The 16,024-nt window shown below is 33.8% G+C and overlaps 2 protein-coding genes across 3 annotated transcripts; both read right to left on the bottom strand.

The window, feature by feature from the left end:
• Nucleotides 1–238: 238 nt before the first annotated feature.
• Nucleotides 239–3,334, bottom strand: LOC102630569 (rhomboid-like protein 19). The gene is made up of 8 exons (XM_006485809.4): nt 3,120–3,334; nt 2,868–2,995; nt 2,351–2,411; nt 2,097–2,263; nt 1,658–1,763; nt 1,343–1,545; nt 1,098–1,238; nt 239–627 (listed from the first exon to the last, which is right to left on the bottom strand). Exons 1-8 carry the CDS (start codon nt 3,132–3,134, stop codon nt 525–527), a joined length of 924 nt encoding a protein of 307 aa, XP_006485872.1. The 5' UTR covers nt 3,135–3,334; the 3' UTR covers nt 239–524.
• Nucleotides 3,335–4,050: 716 nt separating this feature from the next.
• LOC102630269 (uncharacterized) lies at nt 4,051–14,795 on the bottom strand. 2 transcript variants are annotated; one of them, XM_006485808.4, is made up of 16 exons: nt 14,302–14,791; nt 13,444–13,619; nt 11,202–11,367; nt 10,957–11,009; nt 10,279–10,422; nt 10,023–10,127; nt 9,808–9,933; nt 8,899–9,099; nt 8,580–8,686; nt 8,322–8,484; nt 8,081–8,146; nt 7,218–7,311; nt 6,873–6,985; nt 5,835–5,905; nt 5,601–5,751; nt 4,051–4,952 (listed from the first exon to the last, which is right to left on the bottom strand). In XM_006485808.4, exons 1-16 carry the CDS (start codon nt 14,609–14,611, stop codon nt 4,509–4,511), a joined length of 2,490 nt encoding a protein of 829 aa, XP_006485871.1. In that variant the 5' UTR covers nt 14,612–14,791; the 3' UTR covers nt 4,051–4,508. The 2 variants fall into 2 exon arrangements, with proteins under 2 accessions (XP_006485871.1, XP_024956861.1); XM_025101093.2 differs by lacking the exons at nt 4,051–4,952; nt 5,601–5,751; nt 5,835–5,905; nt 6,873–6,985 and having other exon boundaries at nt 8,017–8,146; nt 14,302–14,795.
• Between the last annotated feature and the right edge of the window lie 1,229 nt (nt 14,796–16,024).

Consider the following 16,024-nt stretch of genomic DNA (forward strand, 5'->3'; position numbering starts at 1 on the left):
ACTTAAAAAGAGTGTTCATTTTGTTAAGAGAAAAGGTTACATAAGTTGCATCAAAAGCACCTGGATCATATAATCAAATCTAAAGCCCTTGTTGCCATCGCCATGCCTGGTCCCAGGCGAGGAATTCATGGTCCAAAGTTATCTAATACATTCCAAATGTCCCCATTGGGAACAAAGTAATAACCACAACCCCCCCCCCCCCCCCAAAAAAAAAAAAAAAAACACACACACACAAAAGAAAAATGAAAAGGATTTTTAATTTGTCATCTAGGGACACTTGTTTCCATTTCTAATCTATATATATCCAGCGAGAACACAGATGAGTCATCCTGAGAAGCCAGAACTCATAAAATGGCAACACTTTTTGTACTTTTGAGGATCATAATCCTCAGGAAAATGTAAAACAAAACTGTCCACCAAAATCCAGAAAAAAGATCTATCCCATACGTTGCAGAAGTGAAGTAGTCAAGGAATGAACACTATTGATTTTGTTGTCTGGCTTTGTAAGTTGAGTTCTCCAGCTTTCAGACATTCTCTGCAGCATCTTTTTTAGACTCTTCCACACTCTGTGCCGCAGCCAACTTCTCAGTGGCCAATCTTTCCTCCAGCGCTCTAGCCCCCCTTTCTCTGCAAAGCAGTGGGATAAATCAGAAAGAAACTAAAAACCCTTTGTTTTCCCTCATAATGACTTAACCCTCTATACCTTCTTTCGATGTTAGCCAAAAATCTGGAAAGGTTTAGTTGCTTTATACTTTTTGTTGGTGACTGTTAGTTTTAGTACTGTAGTTATTGTTATTGACAAAGTTACACACTAGTATTGTTGCAGCTGCTGTGTCTTGAACAAACTCGTTACAGCTGTGTCTTGTACAAACTCATTGCAATCTCAAATAATTTCTTGATCCCCTTTTTCCAACTAGGCTTAAAACCCGTTTTCCATTTTTCTACCAACCTCGGAGCTATTTTGACATATGACCTAAAGACTAAAGTTGGCTTCATGTAAAAACCAGCCCTTTTATGAATTGAGACATAAACATTGACATTTTGTTTTACTTGCACATGCAATCGATGTAATAAAACATAATGAGACAAGGAATTACCTTCTCCTAGATGCCTCAATGGGGTCTGAACCAGGCAATGATGCACCTCCCAAAGTATAACCGTGATCATCACCAGATGTTTCAGTTCTTCTTCCACACAACATCCGATGAAATATTGATGCGATTGGATCTATGACTGGTCTGCTTGCCAAACAAGAAACACTTAGATTGACATTTAATTTAAAGAATTAAAACAAACTTGTTATTTGTGAGATAAAGATACTAATGAGAACGAATTAAAGTACCTAATAAATTCAGGAAAGAATGAAGAGAATGCAAAATCATCGCTGGGGTCACCACTAAGTTTTGTTTCTGGTTTTTTCTGCAGGTATCTAAGGTAAATCCAGCCCATATATGTACCAAATATTAAAGTAGGAAGGTATGCTGCTGACTCTGCTGTAAAGAAGCTTATGGCAATGGACAGCAAGAGCATAAGAGATGGCAACCACTGCAAAGGAATGGAAAGAGCAACAAGATTAGGATGTGAAGGACATCTCCTCAACTCCCACAGATTCAAATTGAAAGATAAGATTAAATAAATTAGTTAAAAAGGTGAGCACCTTTGCTTTTATTTTCAATAAATACAGCTCCTGGTCAGGTACAATCTGCTTGATGCCGACCAAGAATCCTGCAAGGACCCCCTGGAAGCCAGAAAGCGGCATGTAGCTATCACAAATAGAAAAGAGAATCAGCAATTACAAGGGTAGAGAACAAGGAAAAATAATAAAAAAGGGATAATCCATAAATAAATTACAATAACTGGTTTGAATCCTTAAAACATAAATTGATATGCAACTGGTGACAATCATTTTATTAAATGAAAATATTCCCAATGCACAGTTTGTTGTGGGTGATTTTCAATATCTTGTTTATTTATTTCTCAGCCACCAGAATGAGTTAAAGTCTGGTGAAAGCAGCAGGAAGAGAAAAGTAAAACAAAAAAGAAGACGAAATGTGATTCTAAATCATAAGCAGTGGAAGCAAAATGGTAACGCTTACAGGTAGGTTTCCAGCCTTGTTATGTAGTACAAGGCAACGGCAGTAATGAAAATGCATAAAGAAGTAAGAAAGTTCACTATAAAAATGAACTTCAGGAACTCCTTAGAACCCCATACAGGTTCAAGCAACTTCCCCATGAAAAGGAGACCAAGAGTGCTGACCACCACCTAAGGAAACTACTGATCATCAGTAAATGAAAGATATTTAATACAAGAAACCTACGTAAATTTCTTCACATCAAAAGAAGGTTGTACCCCATGAACTGTTTGCTCAATATAACCAGCAGTTAAGAGGTTCCAAGCAAAAGGAATTGTCCTGCACAAAGTATTTAGACATCAATTAATATCCCATTGCTCCCCATCTCCTTAGTCGGATTTTCTTTTTCACCTTCAGGTTAAATCACAAAATCACTCTTCTAACTAAAAATCAAAAGAAAAAGATATGCAAATTTACATTTGAAGAGAAATATAAATACACTGTCACACAGAGCAGGACCTGAAATTAAATTTGAAGATCTTTGGTTCATACATAGCAATTTTCCCGTGATCATGTGAAAAACAATTAGGTTAGCACAAATCAAAACTTAACGATTTGCAAAGAAGCTCCATTGCATACATTTTTTCAACTATCACCTGACCCAAACACTACGGCACATTAAGCAAGCATTGACAACTGAGGTAAAGTTGACTCTTAATTTTAATTTAATAAGTCAATTTAGAATAATTAAAAGCCTAAATTCAAGAAAATGAAGAGATCAAAAATTGAAATTACCTAGCAGGAATTAAAGCAAGAACACTGACGGATGCAGGCAAAAGCTGAACTAAAATGTGACCGCCAACAAGCACCACTGCTAGACCTTTGCACAGTTTAGTGAATCCAGTAAACAACAAGCTCCCGCCCTGAAAACAATGAATAAATAATTACAAAAACAAAACGATTCTAAAATTGCAGTAACGAAATAGTGTATTTTCAAAAAAATTTCGAGGATCTGATAGTGCGTTAGCGCGAGAGAGGGAGATTTACTGCCGGCGAACTCATGATTGGACGGTGACCGTTGATTTGGAGATGAACGCCGATGATCTACTGAGTTGTGATTTGCTGATTTTCAAAGGAAAAACACAATTTAAAAAATTAAAATTAAAATGAAGGTCGTTTGTACGGTTTTCCAGATCGCGAAAGGCGAGCGGAGAGAGTGAGGAATTTAAAGTCCGTGAATTGTCTTCACGTAGACGTTTTGTTTTTTTTTTCAATTTTCATTATTTCTATTTTATATCTGAAGTCAAGTGACACCTAAATAAAATAAAATTGCGCATCAATTTTATTAATTTAAGATCTATATAAAATTATAATTTATACGTTTTTAGAAGATTTTAACAAAATAAAATATTTTTAAAAATAATTATCATTACTACTGATAACTCAATCGAAGTCTCTGTTTCCAATTACCTCCAAATCTAATAAAAGGTAATAATTTTTTTTTTCTTCCCAAAAAATATTATGTACGTTACAAAATTAGTTTTAAGATGGTCTGATTATCCTCATGGATTGTTTGAAACAGACATTCTCTCTTATTGCCCGTTCAGAGTTTGATTTTAAATGCGTTTCTGAAGAAAGAAAAAGAAAATTATTAAAATCATTTATAGGAGTCACATACGATAATGATGCCCACATCCTGCAGCCATCGACCGCATAACGTGTTTCATGATTTATACATCAAATCAAATGAGCATCGAAGGGGGCACTGATGGCATCATTTTAACTGAAAATGAAATTACAAAATACAAATCATATAATTCATATTCGCAAATAACATCATCTCCATACAGCCCTTATACTCACAATTTTCTGCAACAGAAGGAATTTTTACTGTTGATAGCGAATGATCCAAATTTTTACTGTTTTGAAGGCATTCAATTAAAAGCCTTTCAGAATTTTACTACCATCAGCTTGAGAATTATCATCAAGTGACTTCGATCGTGCAGTAAGCATTATTATTACTACCATCTGGTCAGCATTACCAAACTTCTGAACACAACATATAATCAGACTAATGATTTCTTACGAGCATACAACAAGCTATACTTAATATACATGATTATATACAATCGCCCACGTACATACCTCTCCATGACCCGCAATATAATTTCCTGATTCAGCCTCCAATTTCTCGCAACTTTCTGATATCAATATGGGCAAAGTAGCAGGCCTAGTCTCAAAGACTAAAAAATGCCGGTAAAGTTAGGATTCTATCCTCCGATGCAAGGGTTAGAATTATGTATTGGGGCAGTTGCTGGCAACCATTGATACCATCTTTGGCTATCTTCTTATCAAGTTTCTTTCTGGAATAGGCCATAACTATCTTTTACTTAAACTACAACGAAAATGTTTGCATCTCTTTTACTTTTGAAGGAACTAAGAGTTTGAGGCACTGATTGCAAATCGCTTGGGAGCTAATACTGGGCCCAAGTAGGCTTCAGATAAAGAGACTAACATTCTCTGACAAGCGAGAGCTGAAGCTTTGACAAGCATAACAAATGCAGCCCAGCATAACCTCAGCATCAATACTGGATCTCTCCTCACAGGATCAAGAATCTTTGAAAAAATTACTTTGAGCCGCCTGTCTTTCAAGAAAGATTGGTAATCATAAATGGTTGCGGATAATCCGGAAGATGGCTCTAACTCTCTTTTATCAGACCCCCCGGCTACCCTTAGTTGGGAACTACGAGTAACTGGAATGCCTCTTCCAAGAGCTTCACACATCCATTGGTACAGAGCATCAGCAATGACCCTGCATAGTTCATGGCGAAAGAAGCTTGCTTCTTTGGAAACAAAGGCTCTGATCAATGAAGCTCCATCCTATTCACCAAAAGGTACAGTGAGAACCAAATTTGAAATGCATAAACTATGAAAATGGCTAGTTCCTGCTAGTGGAGAATAGCATGGTGCTTCATGCCAATTCACCCTCCATCACATCGTAATAGAATGAAATCATGAATTTTCCTTGAAAGCAAACCACGTAATGGAACATAAAAATTAGCTACAGACTGAAAACAATTCCATTTACGTATGTGTATAAAACAAACAAGCTAATGCCTCCCAAATGTACAATAAATCAAACAAGCTAATGCCTCCTAAGTTTCTTCAAAATAACTCTAAATTTGTTCTAAATTTGTTCCAAGTGTCAGATTGAAGAAGCAACCAATGGCTACAAGCCTTGGCATACTTAACCACTGGGAATTAAGATCACAGTGACTAAAAGGTATACGATAGTAATAAATATTCTTTTAAATAGAAGAGGTTCAGCTTAAAGGCGCTCACTGATTTCATTTTCTTTAAAATAACTATAAATTTATTCAAGTGTCAGTTTGAAGAAGCAACCAATGGCTACAAGCCTTGGCATACATATACTTAACCACAGGGAATTAAGATCATAGTGACTAAAAAGTATATTATAGTAATAAATATTTTTTTTAAATAGAAGAGGTTCAGCTTAAAGGCACTCACTGCTGTCATTAAGAGCCTTCTTAGCACGACACCATCGTTAGTTCGTAAAAGCCTCAAGACCAAATTCGCAGCATCAAAAACACCAACTCTATTAGGTAAATAGTCAAGAGTTGTTTCAGTCTTTGGTGCTATTACCTGCTGCAAGCCTTTCCTGTACATAAAATAACAGAATTGCGTGTAAAAACTTTTATAAAGCATTGTATGACTGACAAGCTTCAGAAATTGTGAACACACCTAGTCGCACCGACTCTTAGGAAAAGAGAGAGCCTCTGCCACTGGAATTCCTTCTTTTTGTTGAAAACCACCTGAATGCAACAAATAAAATAAGCAAAACAAACTGAAGTACCACAAAAGTTAACTTAGGACTATTTGTAAAATCTATTACAGCCAACAACAAAGAAACCTAGTTTCCAGTATTCTAAATAGCTAGGAAAATTAGCAAAATGAAAGCCAAGAAGCGTGTCCAAGAATACATGTAACAGACCGAGCCCAACAACCGAGTAGATATTGTTTTTGGGCACACAACCATCACAATTTTTGTTATTGGGCTTTGCAACCCAAAATGCGTCTGCTTAGTTAAGAGAGCCCAAGGCTTTATAAGCTAGTTTGGGAAATCTCTCGCTAGCGATGTGGAATGTTGTATACTTCCCCCTTGAGAACCTTGCATCCTCGTGAGGATCAATGGAAACAGAACAAAACGATATCATGTCATTAACATATCCATCCACACATCAATGCGCGAGTCAGCTCTGATACCAATTGTAACAACCCGAGCCCAACATCCAAGTAGATATTGTCCGCTTTGGGCACACAGCCCATCACGACTTTTGTTATTGGGCTTTGCAACTCAAAATGCGTCTACTTAGTTAGAATAGCCCAAGGCTTATTAACTAGTCCAAGAACTCCCTCACTAGCGATGGGAGATGTTATAATACAAATCATGCTTGACATATCTTCATCCCAGGAAAATAAATCCACTGATGATGGTAAATTTCAAATCCTCCCACAATTTGCTTATACTAGACCAGCACTGGCTATAGCATTTTCTATAGTTAGCATTGTCAAGCAGAATGTCTTGAAACGGACATTTTGGAGAGCCAACTCTTTAAGGCCCGTAAAATATAAGATTTAGCTTTATATCGGTCCATCATCTGAATCCTCTTTAACTAAATCCTACCAGTTATGTTCACATTGTATTACCAAGAGTATAATAATACAATAAAATATGATATTAGTCGTCTATTGGACCAAAGTTTTGAAGGAATTTAATACCGAATGTAAGATTTTTCTTGTAGCGACAGAATTTTCAGTCAGAAGTTTCTGAATAACAAAAGGGTATGCAGCTTCAAATGTCTTGAAATGTGGATCTCCAGCTATTGCCAAACCTGAGCCAACAAAATGAAATATGAATGAAGAATTGAAGCAGGGCTTTGGCATGTGTTTGATCATATCAAGAAAGAAATGAAAAGAAAAGTGCAATACAGATTACATCCTTATAAAATCTTACAGATCCAAAGTAAATGGATACAGGAAGAGGGCCGGTGAACACTTATCTTCCACGAAAGGTACAAATCATAAGCAGAAAGGAATTAAAGAATATTGCCAATGAAAACTTACCTTCTAAAGATGCAAGAGACCGTAGGACAAGTGTATAGTAGGGTGGCATGCGGAAATGGTACTTGAGGGCAATAGACCATATTTTACCAAGTACCTTCAAAGTAGAATTTGTTGTAACAAACACACAAATGTAATCACTTAGAGGAACCACATATAATACTTGAATGGAGAACAGGTAATAAAAAGAAAAAAGCATAAATTAATAAAACCGTATAACAGCCAACATTGAGAAGTTATAACAATCCCTTGTTAGCTAAACTTTATGTATTAAAGGATTAGAAATATCCATAACCAATAATAGATTCCCTACTATGAATTGCATTAAAGTTATCAATGAGAAATGCTGTTTCTAATACTACCCAGTACACAATTAGGTCTAAACTACAACTGGATAGACCAAGTAGGAAGTAACAGCTAGATAGACCAAGTAGAAAGTACTCTTTTATTCATTTATTTTTCCTTAGAAGAAACAGAACCAAGCAAAAGAAAAAACCTTCGAAGAAAGTCAATGCAATTGGATGATAAGGGACTGCATCATTTTTCCTTACGATTATGTCATCTTAAAGCTTTTATTGATTTTTCCAGTATGTATGGGAGTAGGGAGTAGCCTACAGGGTAGGAAAGGGACAATGCCAAATAAGGTAGACTGTATTTCAGGAAACATTTGGTTAAAACCCAGAATAGTGAACTCTTTATACGAACTAATTCATCAAACCATAGTTTCTTAACATCAAAGAGAAGAATGTTACATCCAGTGCACCACTATTGATATTCAGTGGACTGATAAAACAATACTAGCCTCAAGGTTGTTTGACTAGGCATGAGAGGAAAAGCAATGAAGGATCTCAAGATATACTTCTCACCCTGCTGAACTTGACATCAGGGATTCCATCCTTAAATTCCACCTCTCCCAAAGCATCCTCCAGATCCTGGATTGATTTAAAATTCAAAAGTTAGATTCGACAAAAGTTTCAACGGAATGAAAAATCAAACTTCGGCTACAAATTATTCAGAAACAAAAGTTTCTTTCATTTATTATCAAGAAAATTTGCGCTAGATACAGGAATGTGCTAAAGCAAAATGATTAGACAAAAAGACAAATACCATGGTAACACGTAGTGTATTGGTTCCTGGCCTCACAACATCCATTTCAGTCAGAGAATGAACAAGGGACTGCCAGTCTCCATTTACTATATGTACAATGGAAGCAAGCATGGCAAACTGATGCTTCCTTTCCATCCGACAAAGCAAACCAAAATCCAAAAACCTGTCATAGCAAATCACCAGTTAATAAATGATAGCTTCATCTATCACACAAACTAGAGATTTAATCTATTATGGGAGGCAGGAAAGAAAAAGTACCCTATTTGTCCTGATGATGTGTAACGCAAGTTTCCAGGATGTGGATCTGCATGCAATATGCCAGTTTCCAGGAGTTGGACAAGTGTTGCCTCCACTCCTTTGTTAACCTAGAATAGTTGATGCACGAGGATCTATTATTATTGAAACCGCTATTTCAATTGATCAAGAAATCAAATTCTCAACAATCACACAATTGTATCAACTATGTAAGTTCAGCTGCACAAGTCTTGCTTGACTTTGTACCAGGAGTCTAGAAATTTCTAGAAAGCGCTATATGAGTAAAGACATCACGGGAACTATGTAGTTCATTCTTACACACCAGATCAAGAAGACGCCATTTTGCATCAAGCTTCTGCCGGTCTAAATGTGTTGAGCTACCATCTACAGAACTACCAGTAGATAAAGAGATTAAATCAGTTGGACTCTCACCAACCATCCACTCCATTGTTAAAACTCTCTTGCGACTTAAATATCTAAAAACTTTTGGAACATGGATGAACGGAAACGGCGAATGAGATTCCTGTAAACAAGGCAATCAACCATTAAAAAAGAGAAAGGAAGACTTCAAGAGCATCATATCCAGAAATTCACTTGGAAATAAAATGAGAAGATTATCAACTAAAATCAGAATAGAATAAAATTTAATTTTCAGTAATATCATTATCTTTATCTAGCAGGCTTGCATTCAGCTATACGTTGAATTTTTAAAGTGTAGTAAGTACTTTGCAAAAACTCAGTTACCTAAATAAAACATAACTATTGTACTAAGCAGCTGAGACTTTTCTACTCAGCTTGTCCCACATCGAAACTTCCCTGATATCTTTTCTCAATAGAAAGAGGCTACCTCAGAAACCCTATTTCTTAATTTGCTGGTCTGAGTATCTTATTTCCCGAAAAGAGCCCATTAATGAAAAGTTTTGGAAAGAAAAAGAAGAAAAATAGAGTTGCCGTATTATTAGAGCAAGATATCAACAGAGACTCCTACGTGATGTTAGAGCAAGATTAAAATCCCAATTCAACCTCAACCATCAACTAATGACATCCATTCCAATAAGGAGCAGTGTCAAGAAATATTCCTCTACAAAATTCTAAAATTAAATTCACCACAGTAGTGGCACAATGAGCAGCCGGCAACGGAAAGTCAAACTGTTATGAAACATATATATCATTGTAAACCTTCTCTATTGTGCAAGATTAGATAAAAGACCTAAAAAACTTAAATGAATACCTGAAACTCGGAAGCATTTGCAGCCTCTAAAGTGTAATCCAACTCCCCAACCAAGCCTTTTCCAAGCTCATCAGCATATAGGCGAAGATCACTTTTCCTCTTTGCTATCTTTTGCAATAAACCCAACTGAAACATTTGACCTCTAAATTATCTTAGCAATCTCAACCGAAGCATATACAGCGATAGGCCAATAGGCAATAGAGTTAGAAACAAACCCCAATGCGAAGAATATATATATCTCGCACAACTACATGACGCAGATTAGGACGTTGAACTTTCACAGCAACAATAGAACCATCAAGCGTGCTTCCATGGTATACCTAAAACATGTTCCACGTAAACATATAAGAACCGACCTCCGTATTGAAAAGGCTCCAACCAACTGACCTCCATATTTATACACATTGGAAACAAATGTGTGTATTACATAATATATTTCCTTTTCATTTAACATTAAAGTAAAAAGAAAACCTGACCAAATGACGCTGCTGCTACAGGTTCCTCAGAGATGAAGCTGAAGAATGATTCGACAGGAGAACCTAATTCTTCCTCAATTATTTTCATTGCTATAGATCTGGGAAAGGGAGGAATTTGATCATGCAGTTCAGACAATGCCTGCAATTATAACCCAACATACAATCAATCTTTCAATTGAATTTCCCCAGGCAACAATACAAAAATACACAAAAGGATTGTCCATTATTCAAATACGTGATTATGTCCATATACATAATTGTGGTACATTTGTGTATGTCAAACACATAATAAGACTTATAACAGTATCGTGAAGCGATTGAGACTCCAAATAAATCACACAAAAGGCTTATCCATGATTCAAGTACTATTAAATATCACTGCAAAAAACATTATCATAAAGTGATTGAGGCTCATAGAAGACTTTCCAAATCCATACAGTAAGAATTATCGTAACCCAACAATATAGAATAACTACCTATCAGACCGGAAATATGAGACTAAATAGAAATAAGTTAGAGAAAACCAAAGAGGAGAGAATGTAAGAACATTTAGGTTCTGTTCATTGCCAGGATCCAATTGTAATTCATGTTCTCATAAATAGCTGAGCTGAAACACTTTGCTTAAAGGAAGAAAACCACGGACAAGCTTAAAGAAAAATGTCTTTCATCAAACCTTGGAAATATCAGAACCAATAATATCTGGCCTTGTGGAAAGCGACTGACCAACTGCATCAGCAAGCAAAGGCATGTAACTTGCATATTGGTAGTCTTGTAACTACAGAAGAGAAAAATAAAATACCCAGCATATAATTGGAAGAGAAATATGGGAAAGCAAGAAAGATAAAAGATGCAGCAATTTTTTTTTTAAAAGAAATATATGTTTTAAATTTTAAAATTCAAATAGATGCCATTCCTTACCTTTGATAAAAGTAGGTCCCAAATTTAACACTGTTTCTTTCAAAATCATCCCAAAATTGTATTGTGAAATGTTCCCATCAAAATCTTTCTCTAGATCTGATCTCAAGAACTTTCTTATTCTTGAGGTTCGAATTCTGATCACAGCAGAAAGAAAGCAAGAACCAACCTTCCAGAGAAAACAAATGCAAATGTCATAGGTCTATACTTCGGAGAAAAGACCAACAGAATAGATAATTGCTAACAAGTTTTACCAACAACTTAAAGAATAATTAATTTAAGAAGTAGAAAAAGTCATTGTACGTTACAGGTATTGAGACGGAATGATTAGCAGAGTAAAAACAGCATTCCATTTATGGTGCGTTTACTTCATGGGAATGAGAATTGGGTGGAATGGGAATGGGCTGGGAATGGGAATGCACTGGAATGGGAATGAGGAATGTGAATGAGATTTCAATGTTTACTTGGCAAAAATAAATGGGAATGAGAATGTGCTGGAATGCCATTGATGTGTTTACTTGACAAAATAAATGGGAATGAGAATGTGCTGGAATGCCATTGATGTGTTTACTTGGCAAAATAAATGGGAATGAGGAATGAGAATGAGAATCAATTTATCAAAATACCCATAGTATTAATAATTAATAAAAATAATTAATCGAGGAATGAGAATGAGAATCAATTTATCAAAATACCCATAGTATTAATAATTAATAAAAATAATTAATTTATCATTATTAACAATATTATCATTATTGTTGTTGTTGTTATTATTATTATTATTATTATTATTATTATTATTAATATTATCATTATTAACATTTATTATTATTAGTATTATTAAATTTTATTAACTTTATCATTTTAGTTATTATTAATTATTGTTATTATTATTTTGATTAATATTATCATTATTAACATTTATTATTATTAGTATTATTAAATTTTATTAACTTTATTATTTTAGTTATTATTAATTACTGTTAATATTATTTTTATTAATATTATCATTATTAACATTTATTATTATTATTATTAAATTTTATTAACTTTATTATTTTAGTTACTATTAATTATTGTTATTATTATATTTTATTAAATTTTATTAACTTTATTATTTTAGTTACTATTAATTATTGTTATTATTATATTTTATTAATATTATCATTATTAACATTTATTATTATTAATATTATCATTATTAACATTTATTATTATTATTAATATTATTAGTATTATATTTTATTAATATTATCATTATTCACATTTATTATTATTATTAATATTATTAGTATTATATTTTATTAATATTATCATTATTAACATTTATTATTATTATTATTTTAATTAATATTAGTTTTATAATAATACTTATACATGTATGTAGATAATGAAAATTACATTATTATTATTATTAAATTTTATTAACTTTATTATTTTAGTTATTATTAATTATTTTTATTTTTATTTTTATTAATAATATAATAATAATAACAACAACAATAATAATGATAATATTGTTAATAATGATAAATTAATTATTTTTATCATTATTTTATTGTTAATAATGATAATATTAATAAAAATAAAAATAATTAATAATAACTAAAATAATAAAGTTAATAAAAATTATTATTATTATTAATGATTTAAAATAATAAAATTATTTGTGATTTGAACAAGGGTAATTTAGGAAATATGAAAAAATTAGAAGGATAGAAAAGTAAATTTATGTTTCATTCTCATTCCCACATTTTCATTCCCAACCCCCCCATGGGAATGAGATTCTCATTCTTTATTTCCAAATTGTGTGGGACCCACACAATTTATTCCCATTCCCAAATTCAATTTTGTCAAGTAAATATAGCTTTGATTCTCATTCCTCCATTCTCATTCTTTATTCCAAGAAGTAAACACACCATTAGTGTAAAAACAGCATTCCATTTAGTCAAACAAACATAACTGGGCAAAACAATGCCACGCTTACCCATGTAAAAACATGCCCCGAACAATGCTAAATAAAAAACAATAATATGATACTAAGCTAAGAATTGATTAAAACAATCTAACTGATGTTCAATCTACATGCATCATGTTAGAGAAACCACTCAATCCAAATGCTTAGATTGCTGGGTAAGGGCCCAACCAGGGTATTAAAGACAAGTCCCAACAAATCAAAAATTTTCTTTAATTAAAACAAAAAAGTAATCAATTGATCATAAAAGATTTAACTATTTTAACAGACCTCAAGAAGTCGAAGGCCTACTATATGAGGCCTGCAATTGAAATAATCAGCAACATCTTGTGGATTGTAAACTTCTGGAAGTGGCTTCGACCAAATCTTTAACATATGGTAGAAATAGTTAGCATATGCTTCCAATGCCTTGAGATCAGCCATTAACAAATCCGCACCAGTGAGTCCTATCAAGATAAGCCATATCTGAATCAATAAAAACTATAAATGAAGAAACTGCCTTCATTATCTGTGGCAAATGAATGACAAAGCAAGTTTGAAAGAAGCCAATTTCAGCTAAGCATAACATGATAACAACACTTCTGAACTATTTGCAGCTACTTCGCTTCTGCCTAATTCAAAAAGCACAATAGTAAAATGTTGGGTAAGCGCCCACTTTGTGTGAAATCTCACAGTTCTCACTCACTGAACACACTGCCGGTGCAAAGTGCATTTACGGCCAGTCAAGCTACATCTAAGGGATCCCTTTTACTCTATAGTTAATATTTACCAGCTATCTATCCATCCACTTATATTTGACAGCTAGCGATTCCATTCTACAAATAGTCAAAACATCCCAGCAGTTTAATTCCTAATATACCCTTAGTCTTAGCCGTTTCTAATGGTCGTGCTTCTACTTAATTTTAAAACACTTCCGCTACAATGTTCGGTAAGCATATATAGAGTTGCTGATTTCATTTCAGAGCAACACCAATTTAATAACAGCCAAGCCGCAAATGGAATCTTAATATACAAACAAACAATTTAACATATGAAAGGAAATAAACAATAAAACATGAGCAACGATTAACAAAATACAAATTTGCACAAATAATACAGAAATTAAATTAAAAATGAAACTAACTAGACCTGGATAAGAAGGCTGCGGCCAATCACAAGGCTCCAACTCAGCAGCCCGGGGATCCTCGAGATTTCGAAGCCAAAGAACATCGTCGAGGGTTTTGGAAACCTGAGGAAGGCGAAATGTCTGATTTGCCCATCCGATTCCTTTGCCAATTCTTTTCTTCAAGAACTCCATGTCTTTCCGCACTGCATCACCAAAGTGACTAAAATCTCCAATCACTCTCGCTTGTCGGCTCCGCTTGCTCCTCTTCGGCGTCGTTCTTATCGAACGGAGGGCCGTTATAGACGTCGAAGCCGAGGCCAACGAAATTGACATTTTTTTATTTTAAGAAAATGGCGGGCGATTTTTGGTTTTTTATTTGTTATTATTTATTTTGGATAATTTTTGTGATTGGTTAAAGGATCCGGTGAAGCAGGAGAAGAAAGGGAAAGTGGAAGTGGTGAAGAGTTGTGTTTCGTGGCAGTAATGAGTGAGTGGAGAGGCCGTGAGAGGGAAAGCAGTGAAAGAGTTGGGGATCAGATGCAGGAGAGGATACTGTTTGCAAAGGTTTTGGCCAGTGTAAATAAGACACCTGTCATAGTCAATAGTGAAATTGCGAATTTGGGATATTGGATAAAATTTACAATTGGAAGACCGTTAATTACCGCCAAAGGCAATAACCTGAGGTGGAAGAAAGCGGTCGTTCGAACCAAAATGACATGTTCAGGAAAATATTTAAAAAAGATTTCTGGAAATATTTTCAATTCAGGAAAATTATTATTACATGTAGCTTGGTAATTAAATTTTGACCCATTTAATTCGCATGTGATTAAAAAATAATAAGAAATTATGTACAAATATACTTATTTTTAGAAATTTTAGGCTTGACTTATGATTTTTAGATATATAATCTAAAAAAATAAGTATATTGAGTAGAGGAACATGTCTTACTTATAAAACCAAACAAACCTTCTTAATAAATTAATATGGGACAGAACTCAAAAGTTATAATGTAATGTTTGATTTCTCACACGATTAAGCAAATTCGTTAGGTTATTAATTGTCATTAGTTTAATATTACAAAATTAACTTTATCAAAACTCTGGCATTCCTCTAAATTTTATCGTTTTCTTAAAAGAGAACCGCGATCTATGTATCAATCAATTACTGCTTTCTTGTCTATACTTCAATATTATGCAATATTGCAAGCCTCCAAAAACGTGTCTTTTTATTTTGAATTTTATAATCTACATATGCATGCAACTGAAATTTTATACAATTTTAAAGCATGTTTAGTATTAATGTGCCGTAGTTTTTAAGGTGCAGTTATCATTAAAAAAATAATAATAATAAAATAAAAATTAATAATAAATAATAAATATGATTCCGTTTAACTTCCAAACAGTTGCAAATATCCAATCCCAAAATCAAATAAAAGTTTAAATATCCTAAAAATCTATCGCATATTAAGTTCAAAAATAAACTCCCACTAATACGAGACACAAATCTTTTCGTATTCGAAAGGGTTAAGAGTCCCGCGAAAATAGAATACTGGGGAGTAGAGGTGGCAAAAATACCCGTCCGGTCCGGACCCGGACCGTACTCGGGTGTTGTGGACCGGGTATGAAGCCAGGTCGGTCTTAGGCATCACTTGATAAACCCAGAACCTGTATTTTATTAAAAAAATATTATAAAATATATATTATTTTAAATATTTATATTTATTTAACTCATTTATTATACATATAT

Source organism: Citrus sinensis, chromosome 4, assembly GCF_022201045.2.
Source record: "Citrus sinensis cultivar Valencia sweet orange chromosome 4, DVS_A1.0, whole genome shotgun sequence".
In the NCBI taxonomy this organism is placed as follows: Eukaryota; Viridiplantae; Streptophyta; class Magnoliopsida; order Sapindales; family Rutaceae; genus Citrus; species Citrus sinensis.

Excerpts from the sequence above, each read along its gene's own strand:
- LOC102630269 (XM_006485808.4), bottom strand. The coding sequence starts at position 14,611 with ATGTCAATTTCGTTGGCCTCGGCTTCGACGTCTATAACGGCCCTCCGT. Across the intron at positions 13,620-14,301 it reads GCCGCAGCCTTCTTATCCAG|GACTCACTGGTGCGGATTTG; the intron begins GTCTAGTTAGTT and ends TTATCTTGATAG. Across the intron at positions 11,010-11,201 it reads GGGACCTACTTTTATCAAAG|TTGGTCAGTCGCTTTCCACA; the intron begins GTAAGGAATGGC and ends TTGCTGATGCAG.
- LOC102630569 (XM_006485809.4), bottom strand. Across the intron at positions 2,264-2,350 it reads TTGAGCAAACAGTTCATGGG|GTGGTGGTCAGCACTCTTGG; the intron begins GTACAACCTTCT and ends TAGTTTCCTTAG. Across the intron at positions 628-1,097 it reads ATTGAGGCATCTAGGAGAAG|AGAAAGGGGGGCTAGAGCGC; the intron begins GTAATTCCTTGT and ends ACTGCTTTGCAG.